The 15,000-nt window shown below is 48.7% G+C and overlaps 1 protein-coding gene across 3 annotated transcripts in view; it reads left to right on the top strand.

Moving 5' to 3' along the window:
- The first annotated feature begins 13,281 nt into the window (after window positions 1-13,281).
- Window positions 13,282-15,000, top strand: part of Eps8l1 (EPS8 like 1) — a 14,891-nt gene continuing 13,172 nt past the window's right edge. The window contains exons 1-2 of one of the 3 annotated variants that reach the window (XM_021219451.2): window positions 13,282-13,317; window positions 13,905-13,958. In XM_021219451.2, the coding sequence (XP_021075110.1) occupies window positions 13,942-13,958 (17 nt within the window). In that variant the 5' untranslated portion in view covers window positions 13,282-13,317; window positions 13,905-13,941. Of the gene's footprint in view, window positions 13,318-13,904; window positions 13,959-14,289; window positions 14,379-14,417; window positions 14,488-15,000 lie in introns of those variants that run through there. The other 2 variants (XM_029531968.1, XM_029531969.1) reach the window with 2 other exon arrangements.

Here is a 15,000-nt window from a genome sequence, read left to right on the forward strand (position 1 = left end):
GGGGAGGGGAGGGGAGGGGAGGGGAGAGGAGAGGAGAGAAGAGGAGAGAAGAGGAGAGAGAAAAATAAAATAGTAGCCGGGTGGTGTTGGTGCTCGCGTTTAATCCCAGCATTACAGAGACAGGGGCAGGCAAATCCATAAGTTTGAGGCCAACCTGATCTACAGAGGGAGTTCTAGGACAGCCAGATCCATGCAGAGGAATACTATCTGGGAGGAAGAAAATAAATAAATTAGATAGATAGATAGATAGATAAATAGATAGTTTGGTAACATTTCCATTTCCAGACATTGAGACCCTGTAGAATGAACCATGATTTTTCTCCTCTAAATAATAGTTAATGACAGCACTTTCTGCATAGGCCTTGTGAAGGAGGGAAGAAGGCCTGGAACCCTGGGCCTGAGGGAGGAGGGTGAAGTATAGATTCCTGAGTCTGAGGGAGGAGGGTAGATTTGAACTCTTGTGTTCAAGAGAGGAAGTCTGAGGTGTGGACTTTGGGGTCTGAGGGAGGAAACTGAGACCTGTACCATTGGGTTTGCAGAGAAAGAAGGATACTGGCTTTAAAACAACAGTGAGATGGCGCGTGGGGTAAAGGCACTTGTCACGCAAGCTCCACAACTTGTGTTTGATTCCTAGAACATGGTGGAAAGATAAAACCAACTCCCAAAAGTTGTCCTCTGACCTTCCACCACGACATGTATGTGCCCACACACTTATACACCAAAAGGAAAGAATAATATATTTAAAACATACTGAAGTGTTAGTGTCTAGAAGCAGGAGGGGAGGAAAGGAAGACAGACAGACAAACAGATGGAAGGAAGGAAGGAAGGAAGGAAGGAAGGAAGGAAGGAAGGAAGGAAGGAAGGAAGGAAGGAAGGAAAAGAAGGGAAGTTAGGAAAAAAGCTATAAACAGTGGGCAAATGCATCCTGTCGCTAGAAAATGTCAGCACACTTGACATCTGATTTGTCTTCATGAAGGTGACAAGGAGATAATATTTTTCAATCATCAGATTGGCAACATTGAAAATTATGATAAATATTCAGTGTTGGCAAGGATCAGGGGAAACTCCCTGTTGGTGGGAGTCAATTATCTGGTGTTCCTGAAAGTCTAGTCAGGCACCTGTCACGGGATGATCCGTGTATACTATTGACCCAGACATTCCCTTTGTAAGAAGTTATACTTAGGAGATGATTGGTCATTCCAAAAGAAAAAAAAAAAGAACAACTGGCCTTAGTGTGCGCTTGTGAGTGCTCATTCACAACTTCTTGCAACGATTATTTAGCACCTCTTGTGTTCCAAACACAGTTACTGAATTCAGTCCTTACCACAGTTTCCCTGGCAGTAACAGTAAAGGGTAATTCTCCTGGGACTGGAAAGGTAGCTCAGTGGTTAAGAGCACTTGCTGCTCCTGCAGAGGGTCCAGGTTTAGTTCCCAGCACCCAACAACCATGTGTAACTCCAGTTTCAGTGGTTCAGACACCTTCTTCTGACCTTCCCAGGCACTGCACAAAAAAATGGCTCAGAGACAATTCAAGCAGGTACAACATTCACACATTCACACACATAAGACAAATAAATAATTTTTCATTTAGAAAGAGTGTTTTTCAAGTGTCTGAGAGCCTTCATCTACCACAAATGTGAGGAGGTGTCCTAGTTAGGGTTACTATTGCTACGATAAAACACCATGACCAAAAGCAAGTTGGGGAGGAAGAAGATAGTTAGAATGGATTACAGGCTGTGATCCAGCTAGTCCAACAATGGCTGTCTACCAATGACCAAAGAATTCAGAAGTTGTTCAGTCCGAGAGGCTGGATTTCAGTGTGTGCCAGAATCCTGAAGAAATAGGATCCAAATGACAGTGAAGCAATGGACCTGGAAAGACCATGGATGGAAAATTGGCACCTGGAGTTGGGTGTTGCTGTGACAGACCTGGTCGTGTGTTTCAGGGAGGATTGTGAAAGGACCTTGGAACTCTGGGCTAGAAAAGCCTTTGAGTGTTGAGAGCTTAGTGGGCTGCTCTGTGGAAGCTTAGAAGATAAGAATGTTGAGAGCACGCCAGCCAGCAGCACTCTTCCACGGCCTCTGCATCAGCTCCTCCCTCTCGGTCCCTGCCCCGTTTGAGTTCCTGTCTTGACTTCCTATGATGATGAACATGATATGGACATGTGAGTCAAATAAATCCTTCTTCTCCAACTTGCTTTGATCATGGTGTTTCATCTGACTAAGAAGATGGTAAGAAGTCAAGCAGAAAAGCCACAGTGGGTGCTACATTCTTGGTTTTGTTGTTTGTTTGTTTGTTTGTTTGTTTGTTTGTAAACAGGGACTCTTGTAGTATAGGCTGGTCTCTAACTCACTATGTAGTTGAGGACAATCTTGAGTGCATTCAACCTAAAATCATCTACTCCTAGGACAGACTCCTACTGAGGCAGCTCTTAGTCCTCTCAACTGCCCTAGGATTGCAGCCACTCCTCCACAGAAGCAGGAAGCAGCCACAGACGATGCACAAACAAACCACTACATCTATGTTGCAATAAAGCTTTATTTAGAAAGCAAGCAGAGGGCCACAGTTTGCCAGTCCCTACCATGCAACTTGGGGGAAAAAAAAAAAATGTCAAGAAGGCATTTGTGTTACAAGAACCTGTTCCATAGTGAGTTCCAGAACATGGGCTGCCTAGGAACGGGGTTATTGCGAAGAGGAAGATGCAAGCAAAGTCCTGCCTTTGAAGGCCTCCTACCCAATTCCCAGACACACCCAAGGTGGATGGAATGTCTCTGTGCATTTCAGGTTGACTGTGCACCCTTTGCCAAGGTTGAGGTTGTCGAGAAGACACTGGTGCACACTGGGTGCTGTCCCAGGTGCTGAGAGTGTCCCCCGTAGTCCTCTGATTTCCCAGGGCAGAAGCTTCAAGTCACCCAGCATAGGTCTCTCAGTCCCTCCTGCCCTCCCTCACCTCCTCCCTACCTTTCTCTCTCTCCTTTCCTTTCTTCCTCCCTCCACCTCCAACACTTGTTTTTGAAAGTGTGGCTCAGACTCCCTGTGTAACTGAGGATGACCTTGAACTCCCAGTTCTCCTGCCTCCACCCCACTCTACCCACCACATTTGGTTTGTACCGTGCTGGGTGATATGTTTTGTAAAACAAGGTATGATGCAGCAGGAGGGGGTGCCTTAGTCAGCCCATGCTGAGGCATCCCACACCCTTGAGGTACCAGCCAGACAATGGGTCTAGTATAAAATAGAGTTTATTTGGGGGCATAGGAAGGGGAGTTGAAAAAGGAGTAGAGACAGGAGGGGGAGAGATCAGAAGTGGGAGTCAGAGCTCCAGAAAGCCCAGTTTTTTTATAGGAAGCCAGGCTCTCATACCTGACTGTTGCTAGGTAACTGCTGGGTGGAGCCTAGAAATGTTAACATGCTAACACTGTGGCTCCTGACTGAGCATTCTAAGTGCTAGGAAAACTTACCTATTTAACACAGTACTGGGAATCAAATCCATGGCTTTGTACATGAGTGGTGAACAAGCACTCTACCAACTGAGCTAGATCCTCAGCTCCCAGAGAGGCCCTTGTTTGAAGCTACTGGGTAATGAAGTCATTTGTTACATGGCCACAGCAGGTAAAATGCATATTCTGTTTATCAGTATATCTTGTTAGAATAAACCTTGAACAAACTCTGTCAGACCCAGACAAAGGCCCTATATTGAAACTCCAACCCTTTTCCCATCACTGAGTTGCCAAACTCAGTCTCCCACTATGATCCACATCCTGATAACTGGGGCAAGGCAGCTTCTAAACATAAAATAGCCTTGTCAGGACAAACAATTCCAGGAGGAATTGCAGACTTAGCATGTGGTTACCTGAAGCTGTGTTAACATCCCATGTTCCAAACCTCCAATATAAACTCCAAGTATCGCCTTCCCTTTTTGGCAGACCCCTTTCCTGATGTATCAGCCCCTGACTGCTTGAAATAAACAGTCCAGTCTGTTGAGGCCAGTACCCTGTCCCTTTAAGCTGCCTCATAAATCTAACATACCACACATCAAGCAGCCCACTCATGTTCCAGTAACCCAGAGAAAAGAAGGGAGGGGAGAGATGGAGGAACCAAGGCTGGGTGAGAAAGGAGGACTGGGGATGGAAAGAAGAAAGACAAAAGAAGGTGGGGGGGGGGAGTTGGTGATGTTGCCTGCCAGGACCACAGAGCCTGGGCAAAGACAGGCTGGGGCAAACCTAGAGAGGGCAGAGGAGGCCTCGGCAGGGAGGCAGGACACCACTGGCCAGGAAGGGTGCTTCCAAATGTGAGAAGAACTAGGCAAGAAGCAGGACGCAGAGATGCATCTGAGGTGGGAAGGAGGTGGCAGCTTGATTTTGAGGTGACATTGCATAGATGGAAGAGATGAGGCTGCAGTCCTCAAAAAAAAGGACCTAGATTATGGCTTTAAGACCAGGCTGCAAAGCTTGTCTGTGACTTGGAGGGTACTGGGGGGCCACAGAGAAATGTTGAGCAATGAAAGGGCATCAGCAGGTGACTGGTTCCATGACAGGGGAGGTGTTTGTTTGCTCACTTTGCTTTGTGTGTGTGTGTGTGTGTGTGTGTGTGAACATTTGTGTGCATGTGAGTGAGTGTGTGCATGTATGTATGCATATGAATGCAGGTGCATGTGAGTGTTTGTGTTTGTGTGTGTGTGTACATGTGTGTGCATGTGAGTGAGTGTGTGCATGTGTGTATGCATGTGAGTGCGGGTGCATGTTCGTGTGTGTATTCGTGTGTGTGTGTGTACATTTGTGTGCATGTGAGTGAATGTGTGCATGTGTGTATGCACGTGAGTGTGGGTGTATGTGAGTGTGTGTGTGTGAGTGTGTGTGTGTGTGTACATTTGTGTGCATGTGAGTGAGTGTGTGCATGTGTATATGCACGTGAGTGCGGGTGCATGTGAGAGTGTGTGTTTGTGTGTGTGTGTACATTTGTGTGCATATGAGTGAATGTGTGCATGTGAGTGTGTGTGTGTGTGAGTGTGAGTGTGTGTGTGTGTGTGTGTGTGTGTGTGGTTTTGTCATAACTGCTTTTTTCAGGTTCAGATTCAGACTATAGACTGAAAAGGGGCAACAGCTCCAGCATCAGCTACCTCCACATGTGTTTAACTGTACCCCAGGATCTATTCTTCCCTCCTTGTTCATGGTACTAGAGCTAGCACTGAGACAGTACCCACCCCTCCTCCCCCTCCTTCCCCTCCTCTTCTTCTTCCTCCTCCTCCTCTTCCTCTTTCTCTTCCTCCTCTTCCTCCTCCTCCTCTTCTTCCTCCTCCTCTTCTTCTTTTTCTACCTCTTCTTCTTCTCCCTTCTTCCTGGCTGGAAACTAGTTGTGCTGGCAGCAGTTGGAACAGCCGTCTTGAGTCCCAAGATGAAAGCTATGCAGTAGTCCATTCCCTGCCCACAGACTTGCCACCCACAGTTTCAGACACACAAGATCAACCTTTGGCTCAAAGCATCAAATGGAAAATTCTGGAAACAAATACTTTATAAGTTTCAAGTCGTGTTCTGAGCAGCATGATAAGATCTGGAGTCTTCTGAATGTGCGGGTGTCTCCTGCCAGCACTGAACTTAAGGAGAGCCACCCTGCGCAGTTTCATTTAAATCTCTATCCCTGGAACATACCTGGCATAGAATAAGTGCTTAGTAAACACTTGGAGAGGGAACATCTTGGATGAGTAGACATAAAAAGAATTCAGAGCACAGGCCAGGGGTGGTGGCACACATATTTAATCCCAGCACTCAGGAGGCAGAGACAGTCAGATCTCTGTGAGTTAGAAGCCAGCCAAACAAACAAACAAAAAAGTTCAGAGATGGTATGGAGACACAGAATGCATCTCTCAGCCCTCAACAGAGAAACTTCTATTTAAAGTAGAGACTCACAACTGGTCAAGGCGCAAAGACTAGGAGACTACAGAGAGCTCAGCCCTAACCCGGACATCTATGTCATGCCACCTCCTCCTAAGCCTCCGGGACCATTGTTGAAAAGTGGTTGCGCCCCACCCCCACCCCACAAAAAAAGAATATACGTCCCAGAGGCTGTGAATGTCTACAAGAAAACAGTGTCTTCTGGACAGGTAAGTTGCATGCACGAACTCACTGCGATTAAGTCAGCATGCCCAAGACCCATGCACGATCAAGCCAGACCAAATAGCAGCATGAGTATAGGAGATGGGTGTGAAGTCCCACCCTAGAGGAGGAACTATTGGCATCTGATAGATGGCGACAGGGAGAGTCAGGCAGCCACATTCCAGTGGAAGGCCACACATCCAAGAATGCTTGGTAGCATAAAGTTGACCTGATGGATGGGAGAAAGACGATCATAACGTCCAGTGGGTAGGGAAGGGCAGGTGCATCTAGGCAGGATTAGGGGGTAAATGCGATCAAAATGTGTGTAACATAATCAAAGAGTTCATTTTAAAAGTCTTTAAAAAGAAGCCGGCGGTAGCGCACGCCTTTAATCCCAGCACTTGGGAGGCAGAGGCAGGTGGATTTCTGAGTTCAAGGTCAGCCTGGCCTACAAAGTGAGTTCCAGGACAGCCAGGACTGCACAGAGAAACCCTGTCTTGAAAAACTAAAAAAAAAAAAAAAGTCTTTAAAAAGAAGTTCAGATCAAGGGCCTAGGGTTGTAAAGGACCTGTCTAGTATGTACGAAGACCTAGGTGCAGGCCCAGCACTGCACACTCCAGCACCCGTGCAATCCAAGCACTCAGAAGGTAGAGGCAGGAGGATCGGAGGTTCAATGTCATTTTCAACTACACAGCAAATCTGAGGTCAGTCTGTGCTAGAGACTTGGTCTCAAAAAAAAGGGGGGGGGAGAAAACAGAAAGGAAGGAGAAAAGGAAGGGAAGGGAGGGAGCAGGAGGGGAAACTGAGGCTGGAACCATTAAAGCAAGTAGCAGAGTGCTGAACTTCCTACCAACAGAACCTTTTCATTCACGTCACTTCATGTCACCTTGGCTACTGAACTGTTTGCTGCTGGCTTTTTGTCATTGACCCCGGCACTTACTTAACCATGACCTGTCTTATCAATCACACAGGGAGGCCCTCCTAGCAGCCGTGGAGGCAGTTGCTAGAAATTACACCCATTTTAGAGAGGAAGAAACTGAAAGTCAGGAGTTCTAAAAGAAGAGGCAGTGGAAAGGATGTAAAGTGAATAAGTTAAAAAAAAAATAATTTAATTAAAAAAAAAAAAAAAAAAGAGCTCCCACACTTGCTCCAAGCCACACTGAGGTCTGGCCACCCCCACTGCTCACTGCTACCGGCCTCCTGGGAAGGCCAAGTCTTCCAGTTTCAGTCAGGCCTCACCTTCTGTCCCTCCCAAATAACAAATAGTTCCTGCCACCAACCTGCTCCGTCACCTCTCTCTGCCAGCCAGGCCGGTTCTGGAGAGCCACCAAGCTCCACTCAGCATCCTGGGTACTGACTGCTCCCTGCCCCCTCTCAGGCTGCTGCTATAAGGAACTAACCATGAGTGAGGGACCTAGTGATGAGCACACAGGGCTCATTCTGTGGCCCAGACTGGCCTGGAACTCATTATGTAGCTCAGGCTGGCCTGGCCTTGAGTTAGTAGTGAACATCCTTGTGTGATTCTCAGGCCTGCCTGGCTTAAAGTAGAGGCATGTGCTGATCACTGATTGAACTCAAGAGGCTATTAATGATAATAAAATAAGAGGACTTGAAGCCAGGAAGGAGAGAAGCTGGTGGGTCCTGGGTGGAGTCGAGGGGAGGGAGTGAGGACAGATAAGTTCAAAATGCAGCCAAGCATGGTGGTAGCCCATGTGTGAATTCCAGAATAACTAGAGTAACACAGTAAGAATTTACCTTTAAGGGAAAAAAAAAGAAGTTGTGTACATACATGAGATTCTCAAGGAATAGATAAAATCCTCTTAGCTAGGCGGTAGTGGCACCAGCACTTGGGAGGCAGAGGCAGGTGGATCTCTGTGAATTCAAGGCCAGCCTAGTCTACAGAGTGAGATCTAAACCGCCAGGGCTACACAGAGAAATTCTGTATCCAAAAAAACAAAAACAAAAACGAAAAACAAGAAAAAGAAATCTTTCCCTTTTAGTACTAGCAATAGAATCCAGAACCTTCCCCATACTAGGCAGGCTCACTATAGCTGAGCCATGGCCTCAGTCTCTCATTGGTAGATTCTAAGCAGATGCTCGAACCACAACAACATGTCCCCAGACCCTGGCTGTTAGAGTCTAGGCAAGTGTTTTCTCACTGAACCACACTCCCAGCCCCCAACTGCTGGACCCCAGGAAAGCTCTCCCACTTAGCTACATCCCCAGCCACAGGGACCAAAGCTACTTGAGCCCTTCAGTCACAGCTGTCCCCATCTTGACCACCTTTGCAAATTTCATCCACCAGCCTCCTTAGGGACTTCCTTCCCTCGCAGGGAATCCTCTGCACATTCCTCAAAATCCAGGTCATCACTCCGGGCACCACCCTGGGATGTCCTCCCTATCCACCCCGGAGAACAACTGGCCCTGCCTGCCTCTCTTCACACCATCTCTTCATCTCTGCCTGGAGAGAGAGTTTCCCTCAGTGTGAAGCTGTGTACTCAAGTGTTTGGTTCGGTTTTTAGTTTAATATCATCAATGTTTCATTCTTACAAGGTTGTTGCCATTTAATGTGTTTGCTTANGTGTGTGTGTGTGTGTGTGTGTGTGTGTGTGTGTGTGTGTGTGTGTGTGTTGGCATACTGCACACGTGAAGATCAGAGCACATCCTTCACAAGTTGGTTCTCTCAGGCCTGGAGAGATGGCTCAGCAGTTAAGAGCACTAGTTGCTCATCCAGAGACTCAGGTTCAATTCTCAGTCCTGAAATAGTGGCTCACAACCATCTGGATCAAACACCCTCTTCTGGCCTCTGTGTGCACCCATGTGGTGTATATACATACAGACAGACAAAACACCCATACATATAAAATAGTAAAATATTATGACCAGGTGGTGGTGATGTGCACCTTTAATCCCCCTCAGGAGACAGAGATAGCTGAATCTCTGAGTTCAAGGCCAGCCTGGTCTACAGAGTGAGTTCCAGGACAACCAGAGCTACACAGAGAAACCCTGTCTCCAAGACAGAGAGAAGAGAGAGAAAGAGAGGTGGGGAGAGGAACCAAGGTCCCCCCTGCAAACTCTACCACTGAACCGTACCCCAGCCCCTCACTGGGGGATTCTAGGCTGGTGTGCTTCTGCTAAGTAATGCTCCTACTAACTCATTTATTTATTTTTATGAAGTTGTCCAGGATCTTGGCAAACACTAAATTTTCAATCCTGCCTCAGCCTCAGAATTTCAGGCCTACGGCCAGCTGGGAGCTGTGTCCTGAATGAACTAGTTCTCTTGTGTTCAAGTGGACATATGCTTCTGATACCCAGTCCCTGTTTCATGATCCCACCCTCCCTGATAACCAGCCATAGCTCCCCTTAGCTGTGAGCTTGATTTTTCTCCCCTGGAAGGATTTCCTTGTTGGAGGGGTATGAGTTTGGAGTCGGGAGGGAGGGTAGAGATAAGAAAGGTGACAAGGGTACATCAAGACCCTACTTTTGATACTTCAGAACAACTCTCAATGCAAAAGAGGAAAATTCCACCTCCCGAACTACAGTGAACCAGGGCGGACACAGAGCGGGGAATTATCAGCTTCACTGGAGGCCCACCACGGCTGAATGAGCAGGCATGGGGCTGGAAAGGCATCTTCAGGGAGCGATTCCTCGGGTGAGTTTCCCAGGTAGCCACTCGCAACCTCCACCCTGTGTGTCCGAGTCAGGCTAGCCACAGGTGGGAGCCTCGCTTGACTTTGGGAGCCAAAGCTACAGTTCAGAGAAGAGGGAGGGAGGGAGGGGTTTTCCTTTGCTGCCAAGAAAGGAGGAAAAAACTCTGCTCTGGAATGAGGGTGGAGAGTCCGGTTTCAGTGCTACCTGTACTGCACACAACCGGAAGTCGTAGTGGGTAGAAGGACCGGAGAGTAGGGTGGACAGTGGGTGGGGCTCCTCCTTGTTCTCTCTTCAAAGAGAAGAAAGGTTCAGACCTCCTCCCTCAGACTCAGGAGTCCAGCCCCAGCCCTCCTCCCTCAGACCTGAGAGTCTGGACTTCAGCTCTTCTCCCTCAGAGTCCACAATCCATTCCTCCTCCCTCAAACCCGGGAGTCCAGCCCACAACCCTCCTCTCTCAGGCCCAGGAGTCGGCCCCCAGCGCCCCTTTTCATAACCAGAAGAGGCTCTGTACTCCAGCCCTCCTCCCTCAGACCCTGAAATCAGGCTCCTGAGGTCACAACCAATAACTTTCTCAGGCAATTTTTCTTCCCGCACATAAGGAAGGGGCCTCGGCTCAGCCAGACCCCTTGTGATTGTGTCTCGGGTTGGGTTCCTGAGCCCTTCTGTGCTGGCTTCTCACTCTGAGCCTGGATTGTTTCTCCAGCCATGTGGTTCATGCTCATCTATACCTTCCTTCAAACTCTTACACATACACAAGAACTCAGAAAGAAAAATTGTGACGTGGTAAGAACATTTACAGGGCCAGGCGTGGTGGCGCATGCCTTTAATCCCAGCACTTGGAAGGCAGGGGCAGGCAGATTTCTGAGTTCGAGGCCAGTCTGGTCTACAAAATGAGTTCCAGGACAGCCAGAGCTACAAGCCTGTCTCGAAAAAAAAGAAAAATCAGTATGGGATGGCCTATTCCTGTCTGTAGCATGGAGACCCTTACTGCTGTGTTCTTCCCTGAGACCCTAGATCCTCGCCATCACCCTGTGCTCCTAATCACACCATTCAGGGTGACTCATACCCCTTCTCACAGGATGTCTGCAGTGGCCAGGGTCTCCTTTCAAAACAGCCATGGAAAAAATACTCAGCAGTGATCTAAGCACCCAGCCTTGGCCATGCCAAAAAGCTCACATTCTAAGGAGGGAAGGCACAAAGTAAACCGTGAACAGATAATGGAATTTAAGGGGAGATGGTTCAGGAGGCAAAGTATAAGCGGCACAAGCCCGAGGACCTGAGTTCAAATCCCCAGGTCCCAGGTAAAGTTGGGTGTGATAATGTGATTCTAGAATTGCAGTGTTCCTGCAGTAAAATAGGAGACAGAGAGAAGAGAGATCCCTGAGACTCTAGGCCGGCCACTCTGGTGAGCAGCAAAAGAGGCCCTGCCTCAAACAAGATGGAAGATAAGGACCGCAACCTGAGGCATCCTCTGACTACCATATACACACTGTGACAAATGTGCACCTCCATTTCCACACAAGTACGCATATAAGCAAGGGTGTGTGCCTGTGCATGCACACACATACACACATGTTCACGCACACACCAAAGATGAAGAGATGAGGACTGTCCTTTTAAATCCGTGATCCGCCAGGCCCCTCTGAATAGGTGTCACTTGGAGCTAAAGCCCTGTGGTACGTGGGAGTTTGCCAGGTAGGAAATGGTAGTGAGTGGGTAAATCACCTGAGAATCACAGAACGGAAGAAGGAGAGAGACAAGAAATTGGTCCCTGGTCTGCCCTCTGTTTTGCAGGCTTCAAATCTGACATTACATCCACTAACCAGCAATCGACTTGGACAAGTCTCTTCTTACTTAATATGGGCCAGCAAGATGGCGCGGTGAATAAAGGCCTTGCCACACAGCCTAACAATTCATATCAATTCCCAGAGCCTACGTGGTGGAAGGAGAGAACTGACTCTCTATGTTGTTCTCTGACCTTCACACATACATCGTTTCACATACACACACACACACACACACACATACACACACACATAAATGTAAAAACATTTTTACTTAGTATAATCATCTCTAGTTCCACTCATTTCCCCCACAAATGGCACGATACCATCTCTTCTTCATGACTGAATAGTACTCCATTGTGTATTTTCCTTATTCATTCAACCATCTTCAGACACCTAAGCTGATTCCACACCTTGGCTATGATAAGTGGTGTTGGGCGAATATCTGAAAATACTGGGCTTCAGGTTCCTCATCTAGATAAAGACACACACTTGTCATGGGTTTGGGGAAGAAATGATGTATATAGCTTGGTCACTGAAGACCATAGCACAGGGGAAGTGTTCGACAAGATACCTCAGAAAGCTGTCTGTGTTCACTTAGGGATGTGTCAGCCGTGCTAGACTTTTTGTTTGGGTTTGGGTTTTGTTGTTATTATCCTGTTGTTTGAGCCCATTGTAGCCCAGGCTAGCCTCAAACTCAGTATGTATCTGAGGATGTCCTCCCCCCTCAACCTTCTCAGAGTTGGGGTCACAGGTGTGTGTATCCGTGACCAGTTGATGTGATCCCCAGGGGTTGAACCAGACCTCCATGTGTGCTAGACAAGCAGGTACCAGTGGAGCTACATACTCAGGTGGGTCTCACACTGTAGCCCAGGCTGGCCTCGAACTTACTGCACTGCTCAGGCTGGCCTCAAAGTCAACACAGTCCTCGCGCCTCCGCCTCCAGGCTGGTATCACAGGAGTGAGCCACCACATCCAGCTTTGTCAAGGGTTCCCAACCTATGCACGGTGGCCCCTCTGGGGGGTCATATATCAGATATCCCGCATACCAGAGATTTACATTATGATTCACAACAGTAGCGAAATTACAGTTATGAAGGAACAACGAAATAATGTTGTGGTTGGGGGTCACCACAGCATGAGAAACTGTATTCAAGTGTCGCAGCATTAGGAAGGTTGAGAGTCACTGTGCTGGGTATTTAAAGAGACAAATCTCATCCCTCAGCTCCACAGGGGGTGATGGAAGGCAGTTTTCCCAGGAAGATGGAAGAAGAAGGGCAGGTAGAATCTAGAGCCAGGGAAAAGACAAGTATTGATAGGTGTTCCAGGAGCCAGGACGCATCCCGGCCCAGGAGAGACAGCCAGTGTTTGATCTCCTTTTCCACGGACACTGGTGACCTAGCTGTATGAACAAGTGGCCCAACCACGCCACACCTTAACTTCCCCAGTCAAGAGGAAATCCAACCTTTACCCCACCCCCAGCGCGGGGGAGGACTCAAAGATATATTTAAGGAGGAACTCTTCACTCAGACGTGTGAACGAGTGTGACAGCAAACTTGTTGTTATCCTGTTGTTACAACGGACACGCATAATTTCCGGGATCCCCTACAGCCAACCCTGCCCCCGCACTAGAGACTGTGTGCCAGCCCCGCCCCTGAGCCACCTCGGGCCAGCAGTGCCAGGTGAGCACTCAGGTATGCAGCAGCCACAAGGCCTGGGAGGAGGCAGCAGGAGACTAGAATACAAGGGAGGGAGAGCCAAAGCCTGAGAGCCAGACGGAGCCAGCAGGCAGGTGAGGAGGGCAGGCCCTCGTCTGAGGAAGGAGAGAGCTGGGGGCTGGATACGCGGAGTTGAGAGAGGAAAGCTGGAGCCTGGAACTTGAGTCTGAGGGAGGAGAGCTGAGGTCTGGGGCCCTGGATCTGAGAGATAAGGTACCCTCTAGGTCCCTGGATCTGAGCAAGGAGGAGCTGGGGTCTAGACTCTTGGATCTGAGCGATAAGGTTTCCCGCTGGACCCCTGGGGCTGAACAAGGAGGGGCTGGCATCTAGACTCGCGGGTCTGAGGGATAAAGTTCTCACTGACCCCCGGGGTTTGAGAAAAGAAGGCTGAGACTTGGGCCACTGAGTGTGAGAGCAGACAGCAGAAATCTGAACTTCAGTGTCTGAAGGAGGGCTGGAGCCCAGGCGCCTAAGCCTAATGGAGGACAGATGGGTTCTGGACCCCTGGTTCTGAGGGGAACCGGTCAGGTCTTGACTCCTGAGTCTGAAGAAAGGATCCCTGTCTAAAGGACCTGGACTCCTCCGTTTGAGGGAGGAGGGTTGGGTCAGGGTCTTGCGCCTGAAGCCAAGTCAGTCACTCATGTCTTTGCCGACTCTCAAGGCACCTCCAAGTGGACAGAGCACCTCATCTAGCCACCATGAGCACCACCACAGGGTAAGTACCCCTGCCCTGCTGCCCTAGCCCCTCCACCCTTCCCCCACACCCGCAGATCCTGTTTCTACAGTCCGGGCTCTAGACATTCAGGAGGAATGTTCCCTGCCCAGCCTGTGGTTAGGCAGTGACAGAAGGGGTTTCATAGTAAATGTGGATACTCTGCCGTGGCACGGCTCTGGCAGGGGCATACCACCTCCCGGAACCCAGCCCCTCCTGTAGATAAATGGGAATGGGGACTGTTTTGAGAGGTGACAGAACCATGCAGGACAGGACTCGGCTGACTGTTCCTGTAACCGGCACTCAACCGGCACTGTTCCTGTCCTTTTCTTAGTTTTAAATATTGACCCTCTGCTCTTCGCGAAAAGCAGAGCTGAAGACAGTGAAGACAAATGTCCTGGAGGGAGCAGGCAGGAAGGAGAGGTAGCGAGCGCTCCGGCTCAGTGGTAATCAACTGTAACACGCAGCAAGAAGGATCAGGACAAAGGCAGGAAGGAGTCTGACTGCCTAGCTCTGACCTGCTGCTTTTCTGGTAGAAATGGGGATTTAAGAAACTACGGGGGGCGGGGGGGGGGGCGTGGCTCACCTAGTAGAGTGTTTGCCTCATGTATGAAACGCTGGGGTCTAATCCATTGTACCACATAAGCAAGGCATGGGCATAGTATTAACCCCAGCATTCGAGGCAGAGGCAGGCAGATCTCTTTAGGCTCAAAGCCAGCCTGGTCTATATAGCAAGTTCCAAGCCAGGAATGGCTACATAGTGAGACCCTGTTTATACACACACACACACACACACACACACACACACACACACGGCATGGAGTATATGGAGTAGTATGCCTATATTCCCAGTACATAGGATGAAGTAGGATCAGGAGTTCAAAGTTATCCTAAGCTTTGGGGTCAGCCTGGGCTACATGTGACTATATCTCAACAACAATAACAACAACGACGACGACGACGACGACAACAAAAGGACTTATTGCAATTTGGTACTTTTGCAAAATTGTAAATTTAAGAGGAGATTGAGGACAGGAAGAGACAG

Source organism: Mus pahari, chromosome 19 (assembly GCF_900095145.1).
Source record: "Mus pahari chromosome 19, PAHARI_EIJ_v1.1, whole genome shotgun sequence".
Lineage (NCBI taxonomy): Eukaryota > Metazoa > Chordata > Mammalia > Rodentia > Muridae > Mus > Mus pahari.